General features: G+C 42.8%; 1 protein-coding gene across 1 annotated transcript in view; it reads right to left on the minus strand.

Moving 5' to 3' along the window:
- The window catches only part of LOC307264738 (LIM homeobox transcription factor 1-beta.1-like), a gene marked incomplete at its 3' end in the record, with an annotated part of 43,189 nt that extends 41,550 nt beyond the window's left edge, over positions 1-1,639 (minus strand). The window contains exons 1-2 of the mRNA XM_080046224.1: positions 1,512-1,639; positions 142-331 (exon numbers count right to left, since the gene is read on the minus strand). Of these exons, the coding sequence (XP_079902350.1) occupies positions 142-331; positions 1,512-1,578 (257 nt within the window). The 5' untranslated portion in view covers positions 1,579-1,639. The remainder of the gene's footprint in view (positions 1-141; positions 332-1,511) is intronic.
- Between the last annotated feature and the right edge of the window lie 17,317 nt (positions 1,640-18,956).

The following is an 18,956-nucleotide window of genomic DNA, read 5'->3' on the forward strand; positions in this document are numbered from 1 at the left end:
TTAACAAAGACAAAATGAAGAAAAAAAGGAAGTGATAGGCCTTCTAAAACATTTCCTTTCAGCTCCATTCCTTGTGCGGAGGCCGAGCGGTGCCGCACACACACTAGTGAAGTAGAGCCGGTAAAGGGCGCCTTGTCTTACCGCTGGTAGTCGGCCTTGCAGTACAGGCTGCTGTCTCGCTGGTAGCAGGTGGAGGCGAGTGGCTGCTGGCACGCGGTGCACTGCAGACACTCCTCGTGCCAGGACGCGCCGTTGACGCGCATCAGGAAGCGGCCAGAGATGATCCGCGCGCATCCCGCACACACCGCCTGCTGCTGGACAAGGTCCCCGCCTGGAGGAGAGAGAGAGCCGGGACATTCAACAGCGGAACACAGGGGACTGATTTTCCTTCGGTCAGCAGTGTGAAGTTGGCTCAGGGGAACAAGTGCCCTCTCATCATAGCCTACTTTAAATATGACAAACATTATTACACACATTGAGGACACAGTAGAGGTGTGGCTTTCCTACATACTTTCTGGGAAGATTTACACACAGGCCGAATTCCAAGGTGTCATTTTCAAAGTCTGTCCAGATAGCCTAATATAGGACGCAGAATGCCGATACAGATAGGCTAGTTTCTATTGTATTGGTCCAGAAGTCTATTGTGAGGACTGGAGACTGGACGTTGGCGTAAGTTAGCCTACATTACATTAGGCCTACATGTCATTTTAGCAGACGCTTTTATCCAAAGCGACTTACTACTGGAGCACACATTCATACACCGATAGCAGAAGCTACCACGCAGGGTACAAGCTAACTATCAGGAGACATTAGGGTTCAGTGTCTTGCTCAGGGACACTTGGACATGTGGCGGAGAGACTGGGGATCGAACCACCGACCCTATAGTTGCTATAAGTAATATTTTGTAATTAAACATCATGTTTTCACACACACACACACACACACACACACACACACACACACACACACACACTCAGTAATTACTCTATGGCTGCACAGCTCACCTGAAACTGATAAAGATAAAACGTTGTGTTAAAAAATGTATATTTAATTTGACCTAGGAAAAGATTAAAGTGGCTTTCGAGCAAAACTCTTTGCTCACAGGCAGTTATTTTCACATTCAAATGTCTGCCATTCATAAAAAAACATATAGGCCTACAATTTTAAAATTAGGCTATCAGAAGAAAAAATAGTAAAGGCCTATTATTAACGCAATAGGCCTGCAGCAAAAAAAAATAGACGCGTAATAATCTAAAGGCAATTGAATAAGCCTACGGGCTACACGATTTCTAACTCTGGTTCCAGCGTTGGCAAATGGAAAGAAGAATATAGCCTTAAAAAAGAAAGACTAGTTCTACGAGGGGTGATTGGCACAGAAAAAAATAATTCGGTGGAGTAAATAAACAAAGTTCACAGTTCCCCAAACCTGAAAAGTGTCCAACTGTGTTGTAGCTGGATTCATGTGGTGTATCCTAGACAAAACAACAACAACAACAACAATGTAAACTGACCTATCTTAACATCCAGACAGCTCGCATCAGTCCTCAGACGGTCTTCTAGTTTAATGTCGTTGAGCATCTTACAGCGCGCAGCAGTGAATGGACAGATCCCGGGCCTGTGCGCTCTCACCCCAGAGCACTGGCAAACAAATCCCCTTTGTACAATACGCTAAAGCTGAACACCTTCTAAAAGTTTTCGTCCATCTACAAGAAAGATTGAAGACCGGAGCCGATGATGTAAATCCAGATGTGTGCCGTGAAAAGGCTCCGGGAGACGTGCTTGACTGGACGAGCCATCACTGAGCTAAAGGCACTCCGCGGAGACTCTGCCCCTCTGCGCGGCAAAGCAGCGGTGATTGGTGGCCCGCAGTCTGGATGGATCCGCCTCCAAAGAGTGAGTCCACCACATCACGAAGGCTGTATGAAATCACATCCAATATCCACACGCATTTCAGCACCATGGAGTGACACTGCGCTAGCTTTAAAGCAGATAGCCTAACAGCGCATTCAAAAAGCCTGATAATATAGTAAACCTGTAGCCTATAGGCTAGCGTACTGTAGGCTAGCACTGGTGAAACTCAAAAGGCCATGTATCACCTTTATATGATTAAGGCCAAATAAATAGACTGAAATTAATATAATAAAAAAGATCTATTCCTGGAAGCATTTAGAGCAGCCCTGACACCCTACTGGTTGCCTACCACCCACTTAGATTTGGGTCATTCAAATAGGCATGTCCCCCAAAAAATATAATTTAACATTAATTTGTTATATGAAAATTCGAAATAATACGAAATAAGCAGGCAACGTCTGACATCACACAGCAAACATCGTAATTCTTACTTGCCCCGATAAGGTAGGCCTTAGACACTAGGTTTTTAAAAAAAAAAGAGTAGGCTACCGTTTAAATTCCCTAGCCTAACCTTCACATGTTTAATACCTTGTAGCTACACAGTTAGTTAGAACGGGGAAGAAAATAAGACAGTAAATAGAAAAAATAATGACTCCTTTATTATGGGCCGCGTTATTAAATGCCTAGTATCATTTGAAGACTTCATTTATAGGGATTGTGCTGAGAGGAACTGGCTAACATGAACTTTGACAATTGTTTGCTATGGCCCTGTCGGTCCTGTGTCAATATATAAAAGCATTCGTGTCTGCTTGAGAATACGTTTAATTAAGCCTGGCCTATATTGTGTGCTGATTTTCATGATGGAAACAATGACAATCCCTATTTCCCTCTTTGAATCATTATTTATCCTAAGCAAAAATAGATAGGCCTAGAGAAATGTAGGTACAGCCTATTGTTTTTTAAAGGGTAAAAATTACATGCTGTGGATCAGAAACGTATGAGCTGACTCGTTCTATCTCTTCCCGTGCAGTCTGACTGACAGTGCATGATGACCTGCACTGTTAAAGGCAATAGGCGCCATTCATGTTTCCTATTTAATATTAGCCACGCACCGATTAGGCTATATCGCATCGTTCTTAACGGGGGGATATGAAACGTTTTAAGTAAAGCAATCAGATCTCCGCTGATATCAGCAGCTGTGAGAAAAATAGCCTAATAAAAAAACCAATATTCATAAGCTGTCACAGATAGAAATCCTCATGATAGATGAGCGGCGCCGTATGAAGGTTTTATTAGAGGGAAATTAAATATTGAAGGGAACGCGCGGCGGACTGATCAGTAGGCCTAGTGACACCTTCTACTAAAGCGCCGTGTGTTCAGTCATGGTGGACCAACTATAACATCCTTCCAACAAGTAAATATTCTGCATTGAAAAATGTTATAATATGGACTTAATTAGCCTTATACAATTGGCTAAAAGCAGACCTATATCCTATACTCAACTTGACTTTTATAATATTATAATATAATAAGATTGTGATTACTCGACTGTTGTTGAGATGTTTCATTTCAAACAAACAATATTTTATAAGTTCTTTTTCTTGTATTCAAAATCTTCATTTGTAAAGTAACCAGTAACTGAAGTCACAAAGTACAGTATTTCCCTAGTTGAGTAGAAGAGAGAAAGTGATTTAAAAGAAAGAGTTCCAAATGTGAACTGTAGTAAAGTGTTTAGCAAGTTGTGCCCATAAGCTACACATTTGTATTGTTTTATACTTTAAAATAGCCTTTATATGATTTTACTCACCAACAGCAAAACCATGAAATAACAACACAACTTGGTACGCAATGATCATCTAACTTTTGTGAGAAAATATGTTGATTGTATGAGTGTTGTTTTTTGGATGATTGTCCATGCAGTGTGTTTATAACTATCTCAAACATATCCATATATGTTAATAATATTCCAATCAATTTCACATCAAATAAAATTAATATCTACATTATATTTTCAACGGAAAAGAATACTAGGCTATAGAATTCAGGTAACATGTATGTTCATCATACAGAGGGCAATGCTGACACCCTGTGGTCAAACACTGAAGCTCAGTGAACAAGAACAGAGCCTGATAAAATAAATTTAAATCCAACAATGGATTTCACACCGGACTTACAGACAGGGAATGGTATAGGATATACAGCTCTGGAAAAATTTAAGAGACCAGTCTGGATTTTTCTTCAATCTTCATCTCTACATAACTTATTGAAAATGCTCTTAATGACAAAAAATGTATTGGAATTAGTTATAAATGTCATCAGTAGTTTATATAATAAAACCAAAATGTTCATTCTACTCAAACATATGCCTATAAATAGTAAAACGAGAAACACTGAATATTTGGAGTGGTCTCTTAATATTTTCCAGAGCGGATATAGGATTTAAGTCTAACGTGCTCTCATCTTAGCTGTGCTTAGGTCTTCACAAGCCCTCACTGACCATATGGGATCCCATTCAGTGGCAGTTTTTCTTTACAAACTACTTTATGCACCCGAATAAATGATAAACATGACAAAACCTGTAACTTTATATTTGTGAAAAAAAAAACAATTTAACAAGCAATCAACCAAATCAGCCTCTAAGTATTTATGTGCTTGTGTTTGCAGCAGATAAACTGGCCATGGTGCCATTCTAGATTTGAGTGAAACTTAATTGTTGCTCTCCCTTACAGCTCATTCTGCTAATTTTCCAGTTGCTTGTAAACCAAGATAAAACAGAAGCAAAAGAGAAAAAAAAAACACTTTAACCCACTGCCTATAAATGCACCGCAGTGCATGTATACACTAGCATGAGACAGTCAAAGCACAGTGGAGTCTCTTTGATGACATGTGTCGCACAGATTGGATTTTAACTAGCAGCTTTTGTCAAAGAGAGCTCTAAAACAGTTTGTCAGGAAATCGACGGCCGCTTTAAACGTGCAGGTTTTTTTTTCATGAAATGAACATGGTGTGGGATCTGTGCTGGTGGCCTCCATAAACTGTAACCAGTTCTCAGATAAAAAAAAACTAATGATTAAGGTGGGTTGTGCACTTTATATACATTTTCTGTTTTCATTTAACTTAATACATGTGTTAAGTTATAATGTTTTTTTTCTAATGAAGTCCATGTAATGTTGTCTCTCGTTGGATGTACAAAATGTTTGTGTTGTTTAACCAAACATTGACGTAAAGTGAATAAGGATTGACATACTTCTTTGATGTACCAGTGAGTGCAATGCATTATGGGATTTTTAAGTGATGGAGTTTAATTATTCCCTGTGTTCCGAATCGCATACTCTTTCTTTACTACATCCCACGATAAAGATAATCTAGTTACGATGCAATAGGCATACATTGCGCCTTGATCTTGCCTCTTGCTATATATATCCATCGCATCCCCGTTTGTTTTCATATGGAGGCTCCAGTGATGTGACGCCAATGACAAGTGACACTGATTTAACATGAAACCAAGATACTGCAGGGTTTCCCACACATTTGTTCACAATTAACCTACAATAGCGCCACATAGGTCTATTAATTTTAAATTTTACAATGATTTGAATCGGAAAAATATCCTCATTGAACAGCTGCACGCCATGCACTCTCACTGTATTTCTCTCAATGGCGGACTATGCAGCAATAGTCAGACAGCGACAAACCAGGAAATTCACAATTTAGAAACAACAGCCGGCGAAATCGTAAAGTACATGCGGAAGGAAAAAGGCGAGACGCGCAACTATACAGTAGCGGATCTGTGGAACGGAGGAGATGCTGCGAAGCGCCGCATATAGGCCTACTCTAGTAGGAAATTAAACCCAAACGTGACACCAACAGTAACTTTCAGTGCATGCATCATAAACTCAAAGCAACTGGAGGAAAATTAACTTAATAAATATTTTTTTATATAAATATAATAAATATAAATGTGTCTATACTTTATAAATATAGCTTTACTAAGATCATTAAACCCTTACAGCTATTAAAGGTACCTTTTATAAAGTTCACTAGCATTAAATCTCTCCAAAACACCATCAAATGGTTGTCTGTGATTTACTCTTAGTGACTTAGGAGTCCTCTCGAGGACTACTAGCTTTTTATAGATTTAGGAGCTAGTTTTAGCGCTAAAATGCTTTGTGAATTACACTTATCTTAAAAAGTTAGGAGTCCTAAAATTAGGAGTGAAACGCCCCTTATTTTTGAGAGTTACTCCTAAATCAGCACGTTAGGACCTACTCTTAGCCTTAAAATGTTTTGTGAATACGGCCCCTGGTCTTCATCTGCAATCAACTCCTCTTCATATAGCCTACTCCTGGATTCTCTGCAGTCAGCTCCGGATCATATTTCGCACTCCCGTGTACCCCCAGATCATTCACTCCAGCCTGCCTGCCGCACTCTCTCCCCTGCTTCCCCATTCACCAACAAGCCATTTCCCAGCCCCGTTCCAGGGGCCTGTTTCAGGTAGCTGGTTTTGAGGCAACCCAGAGTTTGTTCGCTCTGAGTTAGTGGAAACAGTTAAGGTACGAACACACTGCACTCCGCGGCGCGGTGGTTGGCCGCGCAAATCGCAGGTTCCGCGCCGCGTGATCATATTGGGTCATATTGTGTATGCCGCCCGACCAGAGTAGCCTTCTCTATTCCGGGGATATGCTGGTGCTGGTGCTAACCGGTGCTGAGAGCACCAGTCTGCTGTGCTGATGGTGCTTTACCCAAGCTAACCGGTGCTAACTTGGTTCATAAAGCTGCACACAGCAGGCAACAGACACAGAGGCTATTCACAGAACTTATGGGAGCAAACTGTGACTATTATGTTTTCATCCATCTTAATTTCCTCTGTCAGTCGTCCCGAAGCGAGTGACGTCGGGAGGAGCTCAACGCTGAATGGCTATCGCGGCGCGGCCGGCGGCGAAAAGTTCAATATATTCAACTCCTGCGGCGGCCGTGCCGCCCTATTCGCGCCGCGTGAACCGCTCGCCGCCGGCCGCCCATTCGCGCGGCGGCGCTCGAAATACATTGACTTTCTATGTAAACTCGCCGCGCGGCGGTGTGCAGTGTGTTGGCACCTTTACTGCGGCAACATATGCCGTGGGTCTAACCTGCTGGATAGGTGATTTGACCTAGGCCTACTCTGAGTTTGTTTTCACTTTACGCTGCAGCTCCGACTGAAGAAAGAGTGTCACTGTCACAACGCGACCCTGTACCCTGTACGCGACCTACATCGGGATGTTTTTATAATTTCCTGATGATTTTACGTTTGATCGATCATTTATCTGATCAGTAGCATAGTTCTCAGCCCTCGTGCCGTTCATATGCGACCACCTTACACATCGCGAACATGCTCTACATTCAGATTAATAAACCTATTGTATTGTATGTAGCCTATTTAAAAAAAAAATGATTAACAGGAGTTTTTTAACGTCTGTGCCACTGAACAGACTCTGTCAGTTTGAAATGTAATTCTGCAGCTGCATGCGATCGTTTCTGTTCACTTGCGTAATCACAAAATCACAGACAAGCCTCGTTAAATTGCCTATTATGAATATAGAAATTATATAATAATAATAAACTGTGATCACTAGAGGACAAGGGATCTGGTAATAAATCAATCAGGCTCTACAATGGAAACTGTCACCTAATGTGTCTGACGTTAATGTCTTTCACTCCCCATTTATAAAACACAAAAAAAACCTATGTAGTAGGTAACACATATCTATGTAGTAGGTAACACAAAAAAAACCTATGTAGTAGGTAATGCATATCTATGTAGTAGGGGAGAGTGGCCTATGTTGTGCCACTTTTTACTCAAAGGGACTTTAAAGTGAGGCCTCGACAGTAAAGTCTCCAACTCAAATATATACATATATTTCAGGGTGTTGTGCATCCCTGGCAATACAAACTTTGGATCTGGAATAAACTGTTGAAGAAATATAGCTTTCGGAAAAAAAGTTGTCTTGTGGCCATAGACGTCGATTACGGGGGGATGGGGGGTACATGTACCCCCCACTTTTTGTCAAGACTCATTTTGTCCCCCCCACTTTTTAAGCCGGACATGGAGTGCGTCCAGCCGTATTAAAACACAGCGTCAAGGTCTCTCTCTCTCTCTCTCTCTCTCTCTCACACACACTAGTTTGCACACCAGAGAAAACATGCTCCGAAGTCTCCGCTAGTTTGCACACCAGAGAAGACTGATGCATTTCAAGCAGCAGCAGAGAGACAACTGCGAGTGGCTTTATAAGTGTCCCGTTGTGAAGTGTAAACTGTAGGGATTACCATCCTCTATGCCCACTAATGACTGTTAATGTAGCGGACACTAACAGCAGCTTGTGTCGCGGCACATGGATACATGACGATGTTGTTTACAGTGATGTGCGGTCAGGGTACTGCCTACACTGGCGCCGTGTGCAAAATAAATAAATAAAATAAAATATTTTATTTATTTAATAAACTTATATTTGTATTATTACTGTTACTGTTAATTATTTCGATCTTTACATGTAATCCGCGATTACTTTAAAAAAGTGTAGACGTTTTGATTCGAAACGTGGCAGTTAGTAAGTTACGCCCAAAAAATATTGTGCCTTTGCTGTTTCCCATTCATTGTGAACGGCAAAGAATCAGTGCCTTTGCGCCTATTCATTGTGGACGGCAAGAAAAAAAAAAGTTTTCGTGCATGCGCACTTGATTCTGTATTATTTAACATGTACGCAAATAAGCAGAATTCTTTGTGCCTTTTTTACGTAAATGGTATGCCACATAAGCCTTTACATTACATATCATTCATGGACCAATTAAAATCGAGATATTACTAGACATTTACGCAGCTTAGGCCAACGTCATTATGCTCATTCACGTCGCATTACCCCCGCGGATTTTTAAGTCAACATTGCAGCTGCCGTGCCCGCAGATATTTCAGACTGGAGGAATTTTAACAAATTGGATTATAATTTAAAAAGGAACAGAATGAATAGCAAGAGAAAGGCCTGCGCCAGCCTTGGACGGTGTACAGCAGCAACAGGGACAAACAATGTTCGAGCATTTCAAACGGACAGGTAGCCTACATGAACGGAAGGATGCTAGCTAGCTGTGCTGTCAGTCAGACTGTCACTGGATTACTATCGTCTTGCTTATTTCTACAGCCAGGGAGTCAGATTGGTGAGTCAGAAACTTTTTTGGGGTTTATTTAATAATAAAGTTGGATGAATTGATACCGAGTGCAATCCATTCTGCATTTTATATTCAATTGAGCAGTTGTGTTTTCATTGTTACTGACGGACAAACCTAAGCTCTGCAATGTGGATAAATGGTTACATTCTGATGCTGGACAGGTCCATGGGGCATATGTTACTGGTACTTTATCTATTAAGATAAAGTTTATGGAGTGGAGTTGCCATCAGTTATGCTGTAGTCCTACATAATGATGAATGCTGTCTTTTATTTTTAAGTTGAATAGAAGTAGTACCGGTAGTTTGAATCGGCGAAGGTTTGACTTGTTGCCTTACGTTTTTTCGGCCCTCGGTGTGAGGGACGAGTCCGTTAAGTCGATGGATGCGATGTTTAATCATTTAGACCAAACTACAGTAGGCTACGGGCAAACCTGAAGTCACCGTCGTGACATTTCATATACGTCCCGTCTGTGTGTGTGAGTGAGTGAGTGAGTGAGTGAGAGAGAGAGAGAAAGAAAGAAAGAAAGAAAGAAAGAAAGAAAGAAAGAAAGGGAGGAACTTATTTGAAATCGGCCGTGCGTGCCGTATATATGTCTATGATCAAGAAGTAATTGAAGCTGATCATGGCTATGCTACTAGCTAGGTTGCCATGGAGACCGAGGCGGAGTAATATTGTTGTGCGACAGTCCAGCCGTGCTTCGGCTCGATTTGAGCACGGTCAAAATGCCTTCGACCAATCAGATTGCTCAGTCGGAACTACCTTTCCAAGCTCCCTTTGTTTACGTCATGTTTGGTTGGGCTACGGGGAGCAGCTAGTGGCTCATATGTCCGCTGCTTTTTGAAAATGCTTTTTTCATCAAATGTGTCAGACATCAGTGTTTTGTATACATTGTATTCATTAGTGAGCGGGTATGCCGTCTTTCAGAACCGTTCATTACCTGCACTAAAGAGAAAAAAAGATGTTTCCTCATTGTCCCCCCCACTTTTGAAAATGCACTCCAGAATGCCTGTTTGTCCCCCCCACTTGTTTAGCCAAATCGACGTCCATGCTTGTGGCACAACTTGCCCCCGGTGTGGTGTAATTTGTGCCATAGGAGAAAATACCATGGGGTAAATTGTGCCATTGATATACATCTCATAAACTGTAATAAAAGACAAATCCATTAGACAATCACTTATTTAAGGTTTATTTAAACTAAATAAAGTAAATATTTTACAAAGATTGAAGGTCAATTTTCTTAAACAAGGCCTAGCAGATCTAGGTGGTTTTGCCTGCAAAGCTAACAATGACAAAGTCACCATCATCATCTTTCTGGCCATCTGAACTCTTGTCAGTGGTGTCGTTAAGTGGAATTGAGATGTCAAGTCTCTTCTAAGCTACTGTAGACAATCACTTTCTTTTGGTGACCAGCGTATGCAGCCATGCCAATGGCACAACTCTCAGAAATGTACTTTGCACTAGCTGCTCCGCCCTTGTAGAACCAACTGCCACCTGGCATATGCGATTCCCTCTCCATTTCTGCCTTTAAATCATGGCTCAAAACCCATCTGTCCACCCTGGTTTTTCCTCCCCATTCATTATCTTACCCCTGCACTACTATCTTTGTTAATTTTTGGATGTCTGGGCTTTATGTCTTTTATTTTGGTTATTGTTATTTTACCTTAATTTTTTACCTACTGAATGCACTATGTAAAGCACTTTGGACAGCGCAAACTGTTATAAATGTGCTTTCATATATATTTTACTTACTTACTTACTTATAACTCACCTAGGCCCTCTGGCACAAATAACCCCATCCCCAGAATTTTGGATAATAAGCATGATGCAGCAGTTTAGGGCTGACATCGTGCTAACTATATGGGGCTATATAGGGGCGACTGTGGCTCAGGTGGTTAAGCTGGTTGGCCAATGATCCTAGGGTTGGCGGTTCGATCCCAGCCCGGCCACTTGTGTCATGGTCGTTGTGTCCCTGGGCAAGACACTTCACCCACCTTGCCTCGTGTGAATGTGTATGACTGCTGTATGTTTGAGGTGGTGGTCGGAGGGGCCGATGGCGCTGAATGGCAGCCTCGCTTCTGTCAGTCTGCCCCAGAGCAGCTGTGGCTACTATGGTAGTTTACCACCACCGGTATGACTGTGTGTGAACGAATTGTCTGGAACCCTGTAAAGCGCTTTGAGTATCATGAAAGGCGCTATATAAATCCAAGCAATTATTATTATTATTATTATTATTATTATAACTATATAGACACAAAGTGTAGCATAATAAAGCACTAAAACATGTGTCAAATGTTTTCAAACGTGTCTATAATTGTTCAGACACAGTAATCAAAAAAACCTTGATCATGGAAATTTTACTTTGAAAGGCAAAAAACTGTTTTTTTTAAGCTTAAATGTGCTTATATCTTATTCCATGTTTCTCCCTTCTTTACAGGATGAGTTTAATGGATGGCTCTTCTTAAATATGTGGTCACATTTCCAATTTCTTCTATGGTTTTCTAGAAACAAGGGGTGGCACAACTTGCCCACCGGCACAATTTAGGCCACTCTCCCCTAGGTACTACAATTTTGTGTACCTTATTGTAAAGTGTTACCGCCTTCAGAATAGTGCTTAGAATGATTAAGTCAGAAAATTCTTAGTCAACAATCATATCGTACTTTCTGATATGGGCGGGCGTAACATTATGATGACAGTGCTGCGCAGTCAAAGTCGTGATAGTAAACAACAAAGATGGCTGTGCATGTTTGAAACGGCTTTGGCCTCAACACTTAAAAGCCTACTTCACCGGTTGGAATATGAAGGTGTATTGAACTCGGAGATCCTATTTAGTATAAATGGGCAAAAAAAATTTAATCGGATCATCTTAGCCTGAGAAAAGGCAGAAAGAGTGTTTTATGGTCTCACTGTCTAACCCTACAGTTTCCTTCTTGTGACATCACAGTAAGGGTCAGGATTAACAGGACAGCTGGGCCAAGGGAAGACTGAGGAATGACTGAGGGAAGAAAAACCTCATTCATTATATTATAATAGCGATTTTATAATGATAGAACACCAGTTCCGTTTGGGTGAAGTATTCCTTTATACGATTTGGACAAAGTTCCTTTTTTTAATGATCAAAAGACGGCACTCAAATCTTTCATTAGCAAGAAAGATGTAGGCCTATTTGCTGTTTTGCCGACCGGATATGTCAAAAGTTTAATTTACCAGTTAGCCCCGCTGTTCGCTAAATGAACAGCGCTTAATATGTCACCTTGTTCATTACTCTGATTGGTCATAGTGCTATCCAATTGCATGCAGTGGTATTTGAAATGCATGCGTAGGTGCCGCCCCTTTAGTTAGGAAGGTCTATTGCTCATGGCCAGACCCTACATCGTTCTAGATGTGGGTCTGGATTTCCAGGCTATAGCTTTGCTGATGTCTAGTCAATCTTCCTGCTCTGTGAATTGCGTTTCACTTGTTGCTCCTTCAGTGCAAAAGCTATAGCATGGACCACAAGCACATCATGTTTCTGTGAGTCTGGGCTTATGGATGGACTTAAATATGTATTTTGTGACCATCTTGTAAGCATCTAATTACTTTATTATTAATTGCAGACAAAATGAAGATAAAAATATTTTTTTAAACAATAAAAAACAAGGAAAACCACACACAATATTTACGATAATGGGCATTGCACATAGTGTCCATATGGACCGTTGGAGAGGATTTAAGGTGCACTAGTTCTCAAGGTGCCAACACACTGCACTCCGCGGCGCGGCGGTTGGCCGCGCAAATCGCAGGTTCCGCGCCGCCCTGGCCTGAACAAGCTGACCGGAAGGTCAACAACCCCAGCACAGTGCCCCATCACAGCAAACTCCATCGCATCGCTACTACTCAGTAATGGCCGGTTCCCCAACGCCGATAAGGCCTTCACCAGATCAACATCTACAAGAGCCCATGAGTTGCTCAGGGCCCCAGGATGTGACTCCAGTCTATCCATGGACTTCTTGGCGCAAGAAATGGAGTAGGCCATCCAATGCCTGAAGACTGGCAAGGCCACAGGATGGTATCCATGCGGAGTACATAAAACACCAAGGGAAGAATGCAACCGACTGGCTCTGCTCTTTCCTCTCCGCATGCCTTCGCCACATAAAGCTGCCAAAGATCTGGCGTCGTGCCAAGGTGATAGCCCTGCCCAAGCCTAACAAGCCAGGCAACAACCCCAAAGGATATAGGCCCATCTCACTGCTCTGCATCCCATTCAAACTCCTGGAACGCCTCATCCTGGCTCGTATCACCCCAGTGGTCGACCCCCAGCTACCTAAAGAACAAGCTGGCTTCCGAAGCGGCAGGTCTACCACAGACCAGGTAACCCTCCTGTGCCAAGACATCGAGGACAGCTTCCAGGCAGGGGAGAAGGCTAGCGCCGTCTTTCTCGACCTTACAGCCGCCTACGACACTGTCTGGCTACGTGGGTTACACCTGAAGCTACTGATGATGACCATCCCAGATAGTGAGCTTTCTAATGGAGATGCTAAGCAACCGCAGCTTCCGGCTACTGACCAACAACGGCCAAAGCAGCAGGGTGAGAAAGCTCAAGAACAAAGAAGAAGTTCAGTGTTGGCACCTATGCTGTTAAACATCTACATCCATGATCTTCCCCAACAACTTCTAGGAAGTACGGTTATGCAGATGACCTGGCCATCCTACTCAGCAAACCATCCTGGCAGGCAGTGGAGGAGGGCCTCTCGGAGGACATGAACACTCTGTCCTCGTACCTGAAGAACTGGCGCCTCAAACTCAGTGTGGACAAGACTGTGTCCACAATGTTCCATCTTAACAACAGGGAAGCGTCACGCCAGATCAACATCATGGCTGACGGCACCCGGCTACAGTCTCAAGCCTCCCCTACGTACCTCGGCGTAAAACTTGACAGAACACTGTCATTCAAGCAACACCTGGACAGTGCCAAGGCAAAGACCACCGCCCGTACTGTACTTATACGTCAACTAGCCGGTACCATATGGGGAGCCATGACGAGGACACTGCGCATCTCCACCGAGGCCCTGGTCTTCACTGCTGCTGAGTACTGTGCCCCAGTCTGGTGCCGCAGTCCGCACGTAAAAAAGCTTGACACTTCCCTCAATGAAGCCCTACGTACGGTCTCCGGATGCCTACGAGCCACCCCAACCCACCAACTACCGGTTCTAGCTGGAATCGCCCCAGCCGAGATCAGACGGGAGGGAGCCATGCTGGCTCTTGCTCAGAAGGCACTGACGAGTGAATCCCACCTCCTCCACAAGACCATCACGGAGAGACCGCAGCGCAAGCGCCTAAAATCCCGCCGCCCATTTGACATACATGCCCAGGAACTGCTCAGCACTACACCAGCTGACACCAGCAGAGCTTCCTGGGTCAAGGCCAGATGTACGGAACAGTGGAGAGCAGCAGTACCATCCAGACTCCACCGCTACATTGAGGATCCCACAGACGTCCCCGGCGAGCACCTACCCCGCAAGCAGTGGACAACCCTCAACCGCCTGAGGACAGGTGTGGGACGCTTCGGAGAGTCGATGCAGCGGTGGGGCCTTGCGGACAGCGGCCACTGTGAATGTGGAGACCCCCTACAGACTGTAGATCACGTCCTGACCAGCTGTCCCAAACATCGGCCACCAAATGGCGACCCTGGCCTAACGAACCTGGATGACCAGACGCTGGAGTGGCTTGCTACAACCGAGCTGAGGATCTAAAGACATACGCAAGAAGATACGCAAGAAGAGGCAGTTCCAGGTTGTATTTGAAGGTGTATAAATGATACAACATTACTGGCTGCCTTCCTCACAGTTCACTTTAACAGGACCATAGAAGAAGAAAAAAGAAACTTCCAGGAGTGTTGCAGTAGATAGATACATACTCAAAGCAGGTCGTCTGACACTGACTATCTGACCACAGTCAAAGTAACTCAGATCACACTTTCTCCCCTTTCTGATGCCTAGTCTGAACTGCTGAATCTTCTGACCATGTCTGTGTGCTTACATGCATTGTCATTGAGTTGCTGCCACATGATTGGCACATGAGATATATTTGTATATTCCGACCAGTAATAACACCGGACAGGAGGGTGTTATTAGTACAATTAGTGGTGGCTGGTATTCCGTGTACGGTGCCACTATTTCTACCATTGTGTCCTTGAGCAAGGCACATAACCCCAAACTGCTCCAGATAGTGATACACCTTTATCACATTAACAAGATCATTCTCTTCCCCCCCCCCCCCCCAGAACAAATATCTGTGTTGTGTGCCATGTTTTTCTTGTTCCCATGCAAAACGTCAAGTGCCACTCCGTTTAATACTGGACTTTGTAACAATTTAAGGTATCACGTTAAGTTGCGATGTGATAAGCTTCAATCATTATCTCATTATTACTTGATAAATATCTCATGTATAACGTGATAATGCAGTGTTGTGCTGCTGTGTGTATTTGTGCTTTATTGTGTCCACCAAGTCAATCTTATCTATTCACATTAACTTGAACAGTTCCACTCCTGTGTTGGTCTAGTGCCACAGCTCCAGATGTTGTTAACGTACTCTATAAAATGTGTGGTGACAGTGAAGGGAGAAGAAAACGTTTGACTCAAATTTGTGAGTGAATCATATAGAAAGAGCACACTGAGATGAAATGCTGTGGGAGCTATATGAACCACCAACTGTTTGTTCTCAGAGCCTTTGAAAACAGTTGAAGACGACCACAGAGAGGGCTGTGCTGGCTTCTAAAGGAAACAGAGAAGTCTGAGAACTGTGTTGAAGCCCTTTAAGGCTAGTTTTTCATCACACCACAAGAGTGTTGAGCAAATAACCTAACAACTTTGTTAGACCCTTTCCACTAGTGTCATGTTTGCTTATAGTGGGACTAGATGTAAGATAGGTCATAAAATAAAATAAAAATAAAAAAGGTTAATTCCCTTTGGAGATTAAGGGTGTATTCACAGGGAAAGTCCGCTAGTTCACTTGCTTTGGTCCAGACCAAATAGAGTTGAGATTTCTTTTGTTTGGTGTGGTCCACTTTCATATTGCCCCTTTTGTAAGTGAACCAGCATTACGAAGCAAAACCACACGTGATCTGAGGTCATTCATTCATTGGACAGACATTCTGGGGTGGAGAGAATTGCAGGAAGAACGAAGTAAAAACTGCGAAATATATCATTGATATAATATGGGGTTAAAAATAATAAAAAGACCTACATCTAGCCTATAGATATAGAAGAAAAAAATAAAATTACTGTTGTTTCATATGGTTATAATATGAAGCCATATGACAATGCCACGTTACTGTATTTTTGCTGCTGGACGTGCGGCTCGCGAGAAGAATAGGCTCATGCCGACACTCAGCTGATTAAACTGTGTATCAGCTGGGTGTCAGTTCGGCGAAGTTCAGCTCCAAACTGACACGGGGATAGTATTGACGGTCCCGTACATGGGAAGCAAAATAAAAACACACTTCTTGCGCAGCGTGAACCTGTTGGCACTGTGCGGGAGACGCTCTCCTTCATCTGATCGCTGAACACATTCAGCATTTTTACGCGTCCTCTCGATCAAATGTAATATATTGTTCTGGGCTCCCGGTCAAACCACAACTTATCGTCCTAACAATGGCGATAACAACACTTTCCCATAATGTGAAGCTGACGGCAATTTATTAAAAAAGAAAAGGCACAGTGCTTCCTGCATTTGGGTCGGATCGAGTCCGGACAAATTCACACCACAAACGAACTGCAGCAGAGACTACCTCTTCAGCTGGGTCTCGGAGCGCTTGTTTGGTCCGCCCCCGAGTTCGATTGCTGTATTCACACCTGCCTGAAAGATGCGCACCGAAGGCAGAAGTGCATCTGAGTTAGTTTCAACCGAACTACAAGGCATGTGTGAATACACCCTCAATGTGTGGGTAGATAAATACCTGAAAAAAAGATAATAAAAACAATATCCAGACAAGAAACTTCATGATCTAATTGGCAAAAAAAAAAAATTACTAGCACACTACTTTCTAATTATTCTCTAGAATTATCTGTGCTTTGTCTAAGTCATCAAACTTGTGTAAGGGTGTATTCACACAGGGAAAGTCCGCTAGTTCACTTGCTTTGGTCCAGACCAAATAGAGTTTAGATTTTTTTTGTTTGGTGTGGTCCACTTTCATATTGTCCCTTTTGCAAGTGAACCAGCATTACGAAGCAAAACCACACGTGATCTGAGGTCATTCATTCATTGGACAGACATTCTGGGGTGGAGAGAAGCAGGAAGAACGAAGTAAAAACTACGAAATATATCATTGATATAATATGGGGTTAAAATTAATAAAAATACCTACATCTAGCCTATAAATAAAGAAGAAAAACATAAAATTATTGTTGTTTCATATGGTTATAATATGTAGCCCTATGACAATGCCACGTTATGTGGCTTGTAGTCTACGATGTGAAACATCCTTTTTACTGTATTTTTGCTGTTGGACGTGCGGCTCGCGAGAAGAATAGGCTCAAGCCGACACTCAGCTGATTAAGCTGTGTATCAGCTGGGTGTTGTGTTGATTGGATCTGATAGGTCACGGGATACGTGACGTGGGGGGAAGTCTAGGCGGTAGACCTGTAGACCCGACATGAGAGTTACCACATGTATTAAGATGGTTATTGAATAAAGAGTACCAGAACTACACATGCTGCTGCGCCCGGTTTGTAATAAGGAACAAACATAACATGGTGTCAGACGAGGATTTTCCGCCGGAAGAAGAAACAGAGTTCTGCACGCTGCAAGGATTAGCAGGAGAGGCTAACGCTAGCAACAAGTGTCGGCTCGTCAAAGAAAAGAGACGGAGAGGAAACATGGATAAGCTAAGTCCACCAACACCTATGCCGCTAACAGGAAATCTGGCTGATAACTGGAAAAGGTTTAAGCAGAGATTCAACATATATATGGCTGCAAGTGGATGTGGAGCAGAGGAAGACGATAAAGTAAAAGCGTCAATCTTGCTGCACGTGATAGGTGAGGATGCATTGGATATTTACAACAGTTTCCAACTCGACGATGATGCTAGCCTGGATGAGCTAATGGACAAGTTTGAAGAGTACTTTGTGCCAAAACAGAACATTACATTTGAGAGATATAAGTTTTTCTCATGTGATCAAAAACAAGGAGTAGGTTTTGATCAGTATCTAGCTGAGTTGCACACACTGAGTAAGACGTGTGAATTTGGAAATTTGAAAGACTCGCTAGTTAGAGACAAAATCGTCTGTGGCATACCCGATAATGGACTAAGAGAAAGACTGTTGCGGGAGCAAAACTTGACATTGGACAAAACTATTAACATGTGCAGAGCAGCAGAAACCACACGTGCTCAAGCCAAAGAGCTGCGCAAGGATGAGACAGCAGTACATGCGATAAAAACAGGAGAACAGTACTCTAAGCATCCAAATAAATACAAGTCGCAAGGAGAGGCTAAAACAGACTTTAAATGTGGTAAATGTGGAGGGAGCCATAAACCAATGTCGTGTCCAGCATATGGCAAAGAGTGTCATAACTGCGGGAAGAAGAACCACTTCTCAAAGTACTGCAAAGCGGACGCCTTCAAGAAAAAGAAGGTACATGCAGTTGAAGAGGAAATTAAGGAGTTCTTTGTGGATGCAGTGCATATGAAGGAGGCTAAAGATGAAGAAGAATGGATAGTGCCATTGACTGTGAACAGGACTATCATTCCATTCAAACTGGACACGGGAGCTTCAGTCAACCTCATATCTGTGAATGAGTATGAGAAACTCTCTGTGAAAAGCAAAATATTCCCTGTGAAAACAAAAGTGAGTGGATACACTGGAGAAAAAGTGCCGGTCAAAGGAGGCTGCATCGCAACATTCGAACACAGCGGTAAGCAAATAAAAGCACT

This window comes from Ammodytes marinus, assembly GCF_949987685.1.
Source record: "Ammodytes marinus genome assembly, chromosome: 18".
Lineage (NCBI taxonomy): Eukaryota > Metazoa > Chordata > Actinopteri > Uranoscopiformes > Ammodytidae > Ammodytes > Ammodytes marinus.